Below are 15,093 nucleotides of genomic sequence, written 5' to 3' on the forward strand. Positions count from 1 at the left end.
GGAAAGAGTTAACCCCAGTAGATGCCCAGACAAATCCTGCAGCTCAGATGAGTGCACCAAAGGCATTCCATTCCCACAAGCTTAGGGCATCTGTAGCTGCTAATTGTTGTCATCTAAGAAAATGTAGCTCTACTTGATCAGTGGCCTGCTTTTCAAAATCATCTTAGGATAATTAGAGGACATGACATGGAAGCATTTCCCCAAAAAGAGACTGAATTTTGCCTCTTCAAATCAGACTGCGTGGGCGAAAGGGTCACTTAAAGGGATGGCCCAGATGGTAGTGGAGAAATTTCCATTCTGAGTATCGTCTTAGGGCTCTTCTTGGGCAGTACAGATTTTTGAGCCTTGTCAACATGTTGGATACATGTTCCAATATAGTAGGTAGTACATGGCAAAAGTTTAAATCAATCAGGAAAAGAGAGGTAGAGGGTGGATTAAAGGAGAGAAATGTCTTAATCTTTACAGGTGGCTTTCTACGGCTACACTTTGGGTATTCTTTTTTTGTTTCCCACATGGGTACACAGCTAATCAGCATTAATGATGTCATTGGCCATGCGGGTCTTATTCTGGAATTAGCTGCTTTGCCCAGCATCGGATTTGCCAAACTAGCTAGTCACCTGTGTGCCAAAAATGACACAGGAGAAGGGATCCAGAAAACAATTTGCAAACTGAAAATGAAGACATCCAATTCCTCCTCCCTGAATTTAGATGGCACTTCACATTCTTTATGATTCTAACATAGGCAAAAAAAAATCTAATCATGAGCTACTTAAAAAAATTTAAATGTTAGGGTTTTAACAGGTTACTGCATTTCTTGTTTAGGTGTGTTTACTATTTTTTGCTATAAACTAATTAAGTGGCATCGGTTTTTCTTCTTGTTCATAACTTCTCAGCAACATTGATGGCAGAAGAAAATAACTTCTTTTAAAAGGTGAAATTGATGTTAGCATTTGGCATAAAAACCTCTCTAGCTTTTTGTTTCATTAAAAGCTTTTGAAATACAGTATTCCTGATAAAGGGATCAGAAAAGGAAGAATTTGGGGGATGAGCAGCCAGGTGGCATGCAAGGAGAACTCACTGTGTGGAAGGTCCGGATGGGGTTGAGGTAGGTCTCATCTGGGGTGTCGCCAAGTTTGGAAAGTGCGGCTACAAGTCCCTCTGCTTCCGGCGACTGGCTCCAGTGATAGTACTCCAGGTTACACAAATGCGCCAAGATGTGGATGGCTACGGGCCGGGGATGACATGGGACATGCACCATGTGGATTTCTTCCTTGGTAGTTACTCAGAAACTCAGTGCCTATCTGGTCAAGTTTCTCTGTTCTGGTTTTTGTAATATCTAAGGAAGAGTAATTTGTGCATCTTTCCCAAGTGTCTTGAATGGAATGAATCAAATACTTCTGAAGATATTGTATGATTCACAACATTCATTTTAATTATATTCACATAAATTAAATTTCAATTCATCATAATTTAATTATAAACATATAATCATTCTGGACCTGGAATAGATATTATGATATACAAGCTAATTATATATATATATGTATTCCATCCTATACATATATATAAGGACACACACACACACCTTCTTCCCCAAGAAATAAGGAAGCATTTTCTAGAATACTGTGCATCATGCACACTAATATATATGCATATGACATACGTTATGGATACCAGAGGAGATAGTGTTTTTGTTCTCTTTCAGACTTTATATTTTTTATTCTTACTTTATACATTTTAGTGTACATGTATATATATACCTACATTTACACATACACACATATACTTGCATGTGTTATTCCTAGTGGACTGAAATAAGCCAGTATTTATGGAACTAAGCCTCTTTGTATATGCTTAAGAAGAAAATTCAGCTTTCTAATTCTGGGAATTGGTGATGTCTAAATTCCAAATGAAGAGAATAAGCTCAGAACACAGCATCATCCAGCCTAAGAAGTCTGTGCCTGATGCTACTCTTCCCTGTCTTCTGAAATCTGTGCGGAAGCCAGCAGTCACAATGTCCAAAGACATCCTGAGTCTTTTCCTACCAATGGAAGCCCTGCTGGGTGGCCAGTTGATACTTGCCATTGGGATCAGATTCAAGTGTGAAATGAGAATTCATTACTCAGAGTACAGATAATTTCCCAGTTGATATGTTTTTCTTTCTTTCCTGCACCCACAGTGAAAAGCAGCAGAGGCTACTACTATTATAAATCTCTACAGTTGTGGGTGAATTCTGGGGTCCTCCACGGCTCTAAGTTGTGGCTTGAGGTATGGGAGTGAGGGAAAAAGGAACAGCAGAAAGTTCTGTGAATATTGGTGGCATTTGATTCCTGTGGTCCCAGTATCAGATACATTTAGAAATGACATATATTTAGCCTCTTCTCCCTGCCACCTGAGTTTCTTTTAACAGAGCCATTCCCTCTTCTGCACCGCAAAGCAGTCCTCACGCTTTAAGACCCAATTCAAAAGTTGTCTTCTCAAGCACTCTTCGATTCCACAAGCATGGATGTCATACCGTGATGACATTTCCCAGATACTATGGTTCTGAGTATTTATTTATACCTGCGTTTCTTGATGGACTTTGACGCCTCAAGACTCGTTCATCTTGAAACCTCAACACCTGGCACATGCTTAGCACCAGCCTGTCCTTAGTAATGATCTGCAGAGTGACCATAAGATTACAGAAAGGGAGAAAGGTCCAGGGAGTCAATCTGTGCGCAACATTGTTGGGAGTAGTGTTCTCCCTGCTAATATGTGTTTTAGCACATTTTTCTACAGCCTTTTAGTTAGAAATCAATTCAAATATACTTTTGGTTGGAGCTCACTTAAGAAGGCAAAGCACCTTATAGTGTTTCTGAGCCTCTGCTGTTGACTGCCTCCTTACGGGTTTGGTGAGGTTAGCACCAAGGGGGCGGTGTCTTTCCTCGTTATGTTCCATTTGTTACTGTATGCGGCCACATCTATGCAGGGGCTGCCTTGTTTGGTCTTAGCGTCCACAGAGCTAGAAAAGCTTACCCGGCAGCAGTCTCTTGCAATATGCTGTATATAAAATAGGAACTATTTGCTAAATTGAACATAAACATTGTCCAGTATTTTTCATTGCTGTTTTCTGGTAAGTATCTTAAAGTTTTGGAAAAAAACAGATAATATTTTTCATAGCTAACATATACTGAATACTTATTATACCGCAAACACTGTTATAAATTCTTTAGGCATATGATCTCATGTAATCCTCAGGTATTAATCTTATTCCCACTTTACAGATCAGTATATAACAAGTTAAGAGACCTGAAGTCCATTAATGGCAAAGGTAGGATAAAACCCTGTTTGCTTGATTCCAGGGCCCCATCATTTGACCTTTAAGTTATACGGCTTCTTTTCACTAATCAATAATTGTTATACCCTTACAGTTTACTGAAAATGAATTTCTCCTATGGGCTTAGCTAGACTCTGAATGGCTCACTTGGTGTCTTTAATCTAGAGTCAAATAGCTCCTAAGACTTATGACCTTCGGAGTCCTCTTTGTAGGTGGGTGTAAATACTCCTTTTACATTATATCCCTTTACCCTCACTCCTCTGCTCCTAGCTTTCTTCAATTTTCCCTTTGTGGACTAAAGCACACGAGACAGAGAGGAGCTGTTTCCATTTTAACAGAAATAGACACTGAGCTTCAAGCAAAAAATTAAGTGATGTATTTACCATTACATATTCCACATGTGATGGTCAGAAACGGAACACAGGATAAATTCTAGGTCTTTTATAGTCTACGTTCTGTAACATCTTTCTCCCATGTAGTGAGTTGTTGATCACAATCTGTTTTCTGTTAGGTTGATTTCCACATGAGAATTTGACACTGATAAACTAAATTTAAGAACATTTATTGAATGAGTAAAGATACTGAACTCTTTATTTATTCTTCTTGCCAGGTTTCCCATAACAGAGATGAAGAAACTAATGAAGTTGTATAAGAAAACCCAAGATGCTTTGCAAAAGGTAGCTCCTGAGGAATATATTGAAAATTATTCTTTCCAGTTTATGTACTTTAAAATTCATGTCTTAAATGTTCCTTTGCTCCAGCTACCTCTATTTTGTTTTCTTTTCACAGGTTGAAAATAAAAAGTAGATATATCTTAGTTTACTTATCTCAGGAATTCTCAGAGAGGATACTGCTTGTGCCCATTTTGTTTGTCTAAATGTTTTATTTCCTCTTAGATCAGACCCTAATTTTACTGTGATCTTGGCTTGGAACCAAAGGTATCCCGGCTACCAAATCCAGGGCTGTTGGGACTTGATAGATACCAGGAGAGATACTGATTTCGTTCCTTTTCAGATATTATATTTCCTATTCTTCCCTTTATACATTTTATTTATTTTAATATGAATAGCCATGCTATATTTACAGTGACGGTTGCTTCAAGTATGTGATAAAATAGAGATATGGTTTTATTTTCCTCTTTCTTAGTCATCAAAGTCATATGATGTTACTAGATTTGATATGAGCATGTAGGAGAAACAGTACTGAAGAGGATACTTCTCAGTTACTTAACTTCTTTCAGTCCCTGTTTTCTCATCTGTAAAATGTGTGGATTGGACTAAACCTTGATGTCTAGGCTCCCTGCCAGCTGTCTGGCTCCTGTGTCTCCGTCTGAAGCTAACTGGGAGTATATGTCATCTAAAAGGGAGCTGGAGTCCAATACGAGAGCAAGGCAAACATGAAACTTATGTTTCAATATGTTTTCAAAGTCAACACTGTCTCAAAGGGGTTTCTCAAGTGTTACGGCAAATCCAGTGTCACCAACTACACAGGTTCCTTCTTCCTGGTGCCTCTGGGGACTTTCTGCCAAAGCCCTTGGAAGAGCCCTAGGTACGCATTTCCAGATCCCACCTGAATGCCAGACGAAAAGATGCTGTGACTGGGTCTTCCCACAATTTTATTTTCTTACCAAAGTACTTTTACAGTTAAAAGAGAGCCGCAATCTTAGACACACTACAAATGCACATTTAATTGGTGTGTGAACTTCTGAGCTCACATAAGGAGATTTTATTGAAGAGTGAACAAAACAACCATAAAGGCTACAATTAGAGCCAGTTGCCCTGAGAAGGTTCCTTTCCCTCCTTTTTTCTTTTGCAGGAGATCAAAGGGAGTGTAATTGAGGGAGAATCTTGGAAGTGTGGTCAGTTCTTGCTATCTTTCTGCCTGCCTGTCAGTGATAACAGTCATTCTGAAGTTAGTCACCTCCTAATTAAGCAGCTTTTAGAAAGAAGGATGCTGGGACAAATCCTGGCTGCGTTTCTTGATTCTGCATTTCAGAATCTGGCCCCAAACTTTCAAGTGTGTGGTCTGATTTCTGCAAGAATACACATATTCTCTGGCATCCTGTGCATGCCACTCGTTTGTAAATCACATTAAATCATGTTATAGGCAGGACGGGGTAGAGAGCCTCCTTGGAGCTCCCCGTGCCTCAAGCAGAACTAGTAGCCATTCCTTTGGGATCAAGTCCTGAAGAGTTTGGGCCTCTGGGACTGTTCTCTGTGGTGAGGCCTCGAAATCACTTTTTCTTAGCACCCCGATTCTGAGGTCGTTTCTCTCAACCTGTCTGTGTTGTGTTTCTTGAGGTTTAATCAGCAACTCATCAGGAGCTACACGTGGGTCACTGTCCGCCCCGGAACCTAGCGGATGCAAGCTGCAGAATTTGCCAGAGAGAGCTGCCTTGGTCACTATTCACAGACCCCTTGAAGGAAGCTCGGGCTCAAAGTACTACTATTCAATTGGAAGCGTCTTCAAGGTCTACTGTGGACCAGAAAGACCTGCATTAATAAGAACGGAGAAGCTGCGAAACTATGATTTTTATACCAGTGAGGTTATAGGGCTCTGAAAATGATTTATTAGTGGTTGAAGAAGGCTCCAGCAGCTCTTATCATAGGCAGGCATGCAGGAAGGCAGGAAGCCAAAGGAAGAACAGTTCCTGTCACTGCATTTTCAGTGATGCCCTTGATTATGGATACCATTGTCTGCCTCTTCCCTCCTCCACCCCAGCCTACTTTCACAAGGCTCTAATTACATCCTTTAATGATTTGACCAATTAAAGCCTGCAGTTCAACTTATAGGGGAATGGAGGAGAAATTAGAGGCTGGCACGCAAACCTCGATGTGGACGCATTTCTTCCAAGGTTACACACTTCTATTAAGCCAGTCGGCTATTTGAAAAGCAGCATCATGGGCGATGCTAATAAAATAAGCACGGGGACATTTTCAGCTGCTCCCAAGTGAATACACCGGAAGGACAAAATGTGAAAAGCAAAGGTGTATCTATGGAACCAGGGCTTAGCATTTTTTTTTTTTTTTCTAAAAGCACCGTTGCCAGCTGCGTTTTGTAGTTAATGTGAAATGCAGTAATTGCTTTGTCAGGGTCTGGGAGAAGCAGAGAGCGATCTCCCCACCTTCCTGCCTTTGCCTGGAATGGAAACCACCGCAGCGCTGCTGGTTGCCATGGAGGTGGGAGAAGAGGGGCGCTCTGCTCTCAAAAGCAGTCAGACCCTCTGCTGGCACAGCCCCGGGAGATGTTTGGGAGCCTGGCAAACAGTGCGGACTCAGGCAGAAGAGGGCCAGAGAGAATACTTGATTCTCTCCAGGGATCTGTGAGGGAAAGACGGAGGAGAAAGAGCAGGCTGCTTCGTCCTGTCATAGCAGAATGCGAACTGATTACTTTGGATGACTGGCGTCATTCTGAACCTCCTCACTGCCCACTCTATCTTTCGTCCACCCCAAACTGCTCCCGGTTCCCTGGGAACTCCCGCACTCTCACATCTTGTCTCTTTTTCCAGGAATTCTCTTGATCTCTTTTGCCTGCTAGCTGACTTCTCCACTCATCCTCAGGTTTGACCGAATTTGTTCAGGACCTATTGTGTGCCAGGACCAGGAAAGCCAAGAGGCATAAGGCACAGTCGCAAACTTTAAGGTGATCAGAGTCTGAGAAACAGTACTATAGGGCAGGAGGTGTGGCTGGACCCGCAGGTGACGAGGGCCAACAGCCCAGACCTGGAGGCTCAGAGGAAAGCTGGCCAGGCAACGAGTCCTGGGTACAGCAACCACTTACCCAATGAAGAAGGAGAGGATAAGCATTTTGGACAAAGGGAATACCAAGAGCAAAGGCACAGACTGCTCAGGGACCACCAGGAGCTAGGGAAAAGCAAAAGGGTGCGGTGAGAGGTGAGGGGAAGCACCAGTGGGCGGGGCCTGACGAGCGGAGCCTGCTGGCCCTGTTAAACCTGGACCTGATTCTCTTTGCAATAGCAGCAGTGAATGACCTTGAAGCCTGTCGGTCTCCTAGAAGTCCACTCCTGACAACTGGTCTGCGCAACTTAGAAGGATGGATAGATTGGATTATTGTTCTTTTAATTCCACAGAGGAGGACATAAGGAACTTATCTGAGATCACACAACCCATCACTAGCAGGGGTATAAAATAACTTGGTTATCTGATTCTAGTCAACTGCTGTCCCTATGAATTATACTCCATCCTGAAAACATTACTGACTGTACCAGTTTCAGACGGTTACAGCTCCTATCAGGGTATCTTGCACATGGGAGGGAGATATTCAATACACATCACTGATGCAGGTATGCTATTGATACATGATTCCAGATGAAGAAATATACATACTCAAAGGTTTAAGGAGAAACCTATTGTATAATACATATTTTCCTTGATTCTTTGATTTCTTTTTTGATTGTTTTGATGCTGTGGGTTTTTTTGTTCCTTCTCTCTGTAATATCTTTGTAACTTTCTCTTAGAGTCCAATTCTGCCTTAAAGCTATTGCAGAGTGATCATATTCTTCCTGCCATTGTACTCTGTTTTATCTCCTCTTTTAATACAGAATTAAAGATTCTTAAGATTTTAAAGGAAGCCTAGAGATTCCTTGAATTCCTTCTCTGAAGTGCTTTTCAAGGAGCAATTTGGATTCCACTAGGACATCTCTCCCAACAGGGAACTCAGCAATCTCAGGGGACCCTCGTTCTAATTTTAGATAATTTTCAAGGTCTGGCAAAGACTTCTATTTCTGAGCTGAAATCTGCTTCCCTGAGTCTTCATTCCTTCCCGCATTCACTCATTCATCAAATATTATTGGCACCTACATATACTCAGCGCTATTGCAGGCCTTGGAACACAAACATAAATTAGCCCTGTTCCTTGTCCTCCATCCCTTCGCTAGTGTTCTCTAAGACATGATGTATTTCTACGCTTAAGTCTTAACAAACTCCAAAGACCTTTTGCAAACGTTCCCGGGGTTGGTTTAACCTGGCATTGAAGACAGCCAGTAGGGAACTCTCCCCACACATCTCAGCGCACACCCGGAGTTGTGCTAATTGGCACTGGGGCACCTTCTGTCACGTCTTGTTGCTTAATTAAACCCGCATTTGTTTTGAGTGTTCTTTTTACTCTGCTATTTTTTATGCATGAGAGGATAAAAACAAATGAGAAAAACAGTTTATTGTTAAATTAGTTTGAGGGAAACAGTCCTGAATCATAACTCTTTATTGTTCAGATAGCCTTTTATTTCAATGTCTTTGTTGCCCAACAAAACCACAAGCCAGTTGGTTATTGCCCCTGTTCCTTTCTTCCTCACCAGAGTTTAACCTTGACCTTTGATGCTAATTTCTAGTGCGTGATCTTGAATTCTCTTGTTTTCTATTCAAGAAATAGTGGTAACACTTTATATACCTATAAAGCTTCATATCTTTTCAAGATCCTTTTATATCCACTAGCTCAATACTATTCAGGACCTTGTTCTCATGATCTTGCTTTTCTTTTTTCTTTTTATTGCCCATGATACCATTTGATAGTCATTTTCCTATGATTGAATGGGATTTTGAGTATAGGTCAATTTTATTTCTGATGTGAATTATATTGACTAACAAAGTGTTCATTTTTCAAGTGGGTTTTTACCATGGTATTATCAACAAGCTTAGTTATTCACAAATGAAAATGAAGTTTCATAAACTTTTCCTTGACAAACTGAAGGCCTGGTAGGGAAGACTGCATGCGTATAAATCAGAAATTTAAAAATCCATTTATATAAGGTTTGTATGGTCAGATGGAAGGCAAAGATTTCTTTTACCTAAGGGTGAGTCTTTGGCAGGGAGGAAATAAAACTATAAAGTGAATGGAAGGTATTATAAAATTAATCAGGCAATTAATAACAGGCACTTACTTGCATTCATTGCTATCCCATAGGCAACCAGTTTGTGGAATTTGAGATTTTTGTCTAATTGCCTCCTCCATGGTCCTCTGAAGCACTAGAATAACAAAAATTAAAAGTCTTATTCAGGGAAAATCATAGCAATAACAGTGTCATAAGAGTTAAGAAAGCAAGACTCAGGCCCTGTCTCTAAATTACTGAAGGTGAGGCTACATGACACAAAAATTAGTGGCCATTAATTAAACAAGCAAAATCAAATGGTTATTACTGGCTTTGCTGAAATTTCAACTCAATAAAAGTGACTGAGTTAGTAGTTGCCTGGCTATAAGCCAAAACTCTAGAATAAACCTGCTAATAATCATGCCTCAGCTAATTTACAAAATGAAGATTATAACCATCATCCTCAGTGACATGGTTTAAGTAGTCTATAAATTATTCCTTACTATACAAAGAAAGGCTCTATATTCATCTACAACTAAATATTCATAAAATTATGAAGATGATTATATAATAAATTATGTAGTCTAGAAGGGCTATTGAAGGTCTTATTTTTCTGTACAGTGCATTATTCTGTTTGGCAGGAAACACAGGTAAGTACCCAACACGGTGAAATCTACATAATTAGGAAATGCCCCAATATGTCTGGTAGGGGCTAAAATTTACACACTAAAATCTATGTACAGTGACTGTGTTTTCCTGGGCTGAAAACTCAGAGAGATGCTTCTTTAGTGCATTTGGCTCATCTACTTATTTAGCTCCTTTTAATCAGAAATTGTAATAATTCAAGCTGTTATAATACTTCCATCTTCATGAGTCAGGTCAATCTTATTAGCTCTTCTTTTCTGATGAAGCAAATGCATCAGGGGAAGGTTGAGCAATGCGTCCAATGTCATGTAGTGAGTCAATGGCAAAAGCAGAAGACAAATCAGATGTACCAATTTCAGACGTTCAGTTTTAGTCCTTGTGTTCTCACTACAGAGAAACAAACCTCAATCTAACCAGGATTATTGGGAATTTCATAGTGAAGTACATCTTTGTTTTCAATGACACATATTAGATCATAACAACTGAAATTATTTCAGATAATTTAGTACTTACACTACTTGTCCCTCTCATGAGTGAAAGGAGGTTTCGACTGATTGGTAATAGAATTAGCATGCAGTTAAAATTCAGGCACACTGCAGATGCTCGAGCCCAAGCCAGTGTTGACTGTCCATATAGAAACACACAAGAAAGAGATACAGTGAAAACAAGGAAGCCGGGGAAAATAGAATGCATTTTCTTTCTGAAATGATAATTAATGTGTAGTCCCCAAATCTACTTACACCCAGAATAACTCGTGTATAAAGGAAAGACTCTTCCTCTTCGTACCAACAGAATGTGTCAATAAACAGATATAAATTTACTCCCAGCCAGGAGAGCTAGAGTAGAATGAAAAAAGAACCAATCAATACTGTCTTCAACCTTTTCTTCTATTCAAAGTCACTTGGGGTTCTTGGGGTTCTTCTTTTAAAGTGAAATGAAGAGCTTCTCAATATCAACCACAATATACAGCACTTATATCTCACAGATTAGTTTTTTAACAGTGATCGTAATGGTAAGAAATTGTTAACTTTATAAAAAAAGACTTTAAACATATATGGGTGTATTTTAAGTAAATTAATGAAAAGTACAAAACCATCCTAATCAACATTGCTATAATATTTTAAGTCAATAATGTCAAGAAGGAGGAAATCTTTAAAAACAACTCAGAAAGTACTCTGGAAAAATTCCAATTTCATAGTCTAATTCAAAGCCTTCATTCGATTTAGAGAAACATTCATACATGATGCAAAAGCAAACTACTTGACTTTAAAAGTCATGACTTACATGATTCTGCAAGGGTAAATTAAATATATCTATTGAATGTTTTCTAACAAGTTTTAGTCCTTTAACCAGAGCAATACTTGAAGTTATTTCATATCGCTATACAAGTTATCCTAAGAATCAAGACATTCAATGTATATATTTAAAGTTAAATAACAAAAATGATACTTACTACTAATATTATGGAGAGACTTTCATTCAAAATCCAGCAACCCATCATGACAGCTTTGCTCTTTTGCTGTCAGCAAATTGTTTCTTTCATTCACCTGAACCTGGACGTTGTAACCTTACCCTTAGTAAGGGCTTCCCTGCTAAGTTATTTTGTCTTTTCGTCTTAGGAAGCACCTACTGGGAGCAGCTCCCGAGGAATTTCTAATTAAGGACTTCTCGCCAAAGGCACATCTCCAAGTTGACATGCCTCCTGACCTTGGTGAAAACAAGGCAAGTCTCTGTCTAATGATTCCTTTCTTCAAAGATTTCACAAGCAAAGAAGGCTCGTTTTATTAAATTAGCCTCATGTACTTTGTACCCTGTTCGTTTTCTACATGATTGCAGTCAAGATGATAATAAATCCTTATGTAAATTTGAAGAATAACCTAGTTGCTGATGGCTGGATACAGCAAAACATTTTTATAGAGTTTTCTCTATTTAGCTTCTTTACTTCCTTTCTCCCTCTTTGAAAAAAGCTTTTTATAGAAGACATAGAAGAGAGGGTAAATAAATATAAGTTAAACAATCTTTCAGAAGATGGTGAAGAAAAAAGAAAAGGATCTTAAAAAAACACAGATGGAAGAATTTTCATAAATTTAACATGTGGCTATGAAGAATAAAGGAGACATTTTTGTGGGATTGATGGAATAAACCCTATTTTCTTCCTAATCCCACTTGGTGCACCCATGAGGTCAGTGAGAATATTCTTTCATACCTTAGTGATCCCAGGAGTGGCTATGTGTAGGCCTGGTCATTCTCTGATTTTGTTTAAGTTATAGTTATTAAACAGTGACTATGGTTGCTCTGGTAGGCAAACTTGGCCCACTTGAAGCAAATTTTTGGCTAGTTTTGACTCAAATATTTCATTTAAAATTTTCAGACAATTAAGATGAAAACAGGAGGAGATCTGAGTCATTTGAATAATTGCTTAAGCTTTCCGCATCTTCATACGGTGAATCTATTTAGTTATCCTAAAAAAATTAAAACTTTGAAAATACCTGTCGTGAATAATAATTATGAGTATTCATTGACCTAAATAGTAAGAGTAATTCTAAATCCTAAATCAATAATCCAGGCACCAGGTTAAGGACTTTTCCAGTATTGTCCAATTAAATCATACACTGACTCACTCTATGAGGTAGGTTATGATAAGCCCCCTTACACAAAAGTAGAAACAGGCCTAATGAAGTAACTTGCAGTAGGGGCAGCTGGGACCTCAATCCAATTCTCTCTGATTTTAGCATCTTCATTTTTAACCATTACCCTAAACATTTCTTTTTTCCCCACAAATACACAATTTTATTTGCTATTTTCAGGGGAAACTTAGGCATGAACTGTAAGCCGATAAAATATGGATACTTAAAGAAGTACAAAAGTAAAAATATCCACTTAGAATAAATTTTAGTGAATTAAGTCTTGATATCTTTAAATTAAAAAAAAAAAGCCACAAACCTATGTATTATGTCAAGAACACAGCAGCGCCCCACGGGCCAAGAAGGGGCCGCCCACGCCTGCGGGCTCTGGGGAGGGCGGGTCAGCAGGCCTAAGTGTGCCCTATAGAAAGGCTGCTATAAACCAATGAAGCCAAACATTTAGCAACATATAACAGACCTTACAAAAAGGAGGAGGCAAGTCCTAGGTGCTGCAGAACTTGGTTCATCAGGTAATATTGGCAAATGAGAAGAGGGCACAGGCGAGAAGCCTCTGGAAGCGTTTGGAGCCAGACCTGCCTAGAAGCCCAAGGTCAGGTAGCAGGGCTGCCCTCCGAGCCAGGCCCCCCCGGACTGACAGGCCGCACGACCAGCCGAGAAAGGTTTCAAAGGAATCCTAGCAGCGCCAACGTTATGTCGGGGAGCAGGGCCCGTGCAGGCTGTGTCACCAACGCCCCAGATATATCAGGGAGACGTGTATAGTTACACAAGAGGACTAGAGGCCTCGTGGGAAAGAGATGTTTGTGATGTGCTGTAAACGTCCGCTTTGCAACGGAACCCGGAGTTTCGGCTCCAGAAGCCGGCTGCACAGACACCCCGCCCTGACCTCCATCCCAGGCCAGACCAAGGCAGGGATGGGCGCCAGGTCCCCCGAGGCCTCCGGGTGGGTCCGAGGAGGCAAAACTTGTACCTCCTTTTAACTGACTTATCAGATCAGCCCCAAAGGCAGCAGCATTTTCAGGCATTTCTAAATAGTAAAAGCACTGTGTGGTCTGTCCACACGGGGAAAGAAAGGATGCACAGGGCTCTCGCCTGGAAATGACAAATGGAGAAGCCTCGATTGTTCCGGGCCGGGTCAGGACGGAGGCCCAGGAAGCACTGAACACGCGGAGGCCAGGAGAAACCACCAACCCATCTCATCGAGGAGGCAGAGCAGACCCCCTGCCCCGAGGACCAGGGCCTGGTGCTGCCAGGGTGACCAGCGGGCACCCAGAGCCCGGGGCCATGGCGCTGTTGCGGTCCGGGAGCCACACGCCTGGAGTCGAGTTCCCCGGTAAATGCGACCCGTGTCCCAACCAAGGGCACCCGAGAATCACCAACACCAAGCAGAAAGATTAGCAAAGGATTTATACAAGTACAAGTATAGAAGCTTACACAAACTGTCCGGACAGGGTCCCACTCGGAGAGAAGTGAGTGAGACCCCGACTAACAGTCGGGCGAGGCTTTTATACCCTTCACAGGGCGGGAAGTCCCCAGGGCGGGAGGGAGCTGTTTAATTTTGAATCAGCCAATCAGGAACCCGGTTCTTCCCGCCCCCAGCAAGCAAGCAAGTTTCTTACAGAAGCCAAAATGTGCTGTTAGCCCTGACGCTATTCTTCCGTTTCTTTCGTCACAGCGCTGCTGCCACTGCCCACCACTGAGGCCCAGGCTCCGTTACAGTCTGTTTATGTAGCACCAAGAACGCTGTCCTTTCGGCTATCTTCGGTGATTAAAAGGGTCAGTCAGGAGCGCTCTGCCTCCGGCCTGAGCGGCCCTTGGCAAAACCAAGTGGAAGTCCCTATGGGGACGCCCACCCGGGCCTCCTGAGTGGGGACGCCCGGCCTCGGACAGCTGGCCCCGTCCCTCACCGCCCGCCTCGAGGGCCCAGGAGTCACACCCAGACCTCTCTCGAGAAATTGTACAAAGCAGGTTGCTTCTCACTGCCAGTCTTCCTCGACATGGCGGATCATTGCATCTTGGGAAAAGGTAAACATTTCTGAAGCTGTGGATACTGTCTTCCTCACATCCTTCCTTGAACCCCGTTTTTACAATATGGTGGCCTTCTCGCCGGGCTCCCTGCTTGGGCCGTCGGGGGAGTCGTGCAGCTCCTGGGAAACCCCGCAGAGGAACCCACCTGTTCTGCACCCCTGTCGTTGCAGGAAGAGCCAATGCTGCTGCCCAGCTGCTCGGACCTCTCGCCGTCGGCCTGGTGGAGCCGGTCTGCGGGAGCTCCACCCCTGGACCCTGGAGCCTTCGGTGCACGTGCGTCACCCGCAGCTGTGATGTTTTGCTGTCTCCTTCTCTAATTCTGTCCTTTGCAAGTTTTACTAGTGAGGTGATATTGTAAAGTTCCGCTCCCTCTGCAAGGTCTTTGTGAATGACCAGTGTCTCAGGGAGTGCACCACGGGCCGAACTAGGTGCGGTCTCTGACCATGAAAGAAGCACCTGTTTCATGCTTGTCTGAGTCCGGGTCCAGGTGGGCCTGGCACAGACGGTGCAGGAAGGATTTCGGATCCCGTCACAACGCCTGAGGAGCGGTGCCTCGGCCGTTGAGCAGGACACGATCCGGCTGGGTGCCGCGCTGAGGCTCAGAGCCCCGCCCCAAGGCCATCCCAGCCCCGCCCCTG

General features: G+C 42.1%; 1 protein-coding gene and 1 pseudogene across 2 annotated transcripts in view; both read right to left on the minus strand.

Annotated features, from left to right (window-relative positions):
• Positions 1 to 11,286, minus strand: part of NOX3 (NADPH oxidase 3) — a 58,329-nt gene extending 47,043 nt beyond the window's left edge. The window contains exons 1-5 of one of the 2 annotated variants that reach the window (XM_007451347.1): positions 11,239 to 11,286; positions 10,526 to 10,621; positions 10,299 to 10,409; positions 9,213 to 9,297; positions 1,079 to 1,224 (exon numbers count right to left, since the gene is read on the minus strand). In XM_007451347.1, the coding sequence (XP_007451409.1) occupies positions 1,079 to 1,224; positions 9,213 to 9,297; positions 10,299 to 10,409; positions 10,526 to 10,621; positions 11,239 to 11,286 (486 nt within the window). The remainder of the gene's footprint in view (positions 1 to 1,078; positions 1,225 to 9,212; positions 9,298 to 10,298; positions 10,410 to 10,525; positions 10,622 to 11,238) is intronic. The other variant, XM_007451348.1, reaches the window with a different exon arrangement.
• A 3,117-nt stretch (positions 11,287 to 14,403) lies between these two features.
• The window catches only part of LOC103085490 (BTB/POZ domain-containing protein KCTD5-like), a 24,100-nt pseudogene continuing 23,410 nt past the window's right edge, over positions 14,404 to 15,093 (minus strand).

Source organism: Lipotes vexillifer, unplaced genomic scaffold, assembly GCF_000442215.2.
Source record: "Lipotes vexillifer unplaced genomic scaffold, Lipotes_vexillifer_v1.1 scaffold935, whole genome shotgun sequence".
In the NCBI taxonomy this organism is placed as follows: domain Eukaryota; kingdom Metazoa; phylum Chordata; class Mammalia; order Artiodactyla; family Lipotidae; genus Lipotes; species Lipotes vexillifer.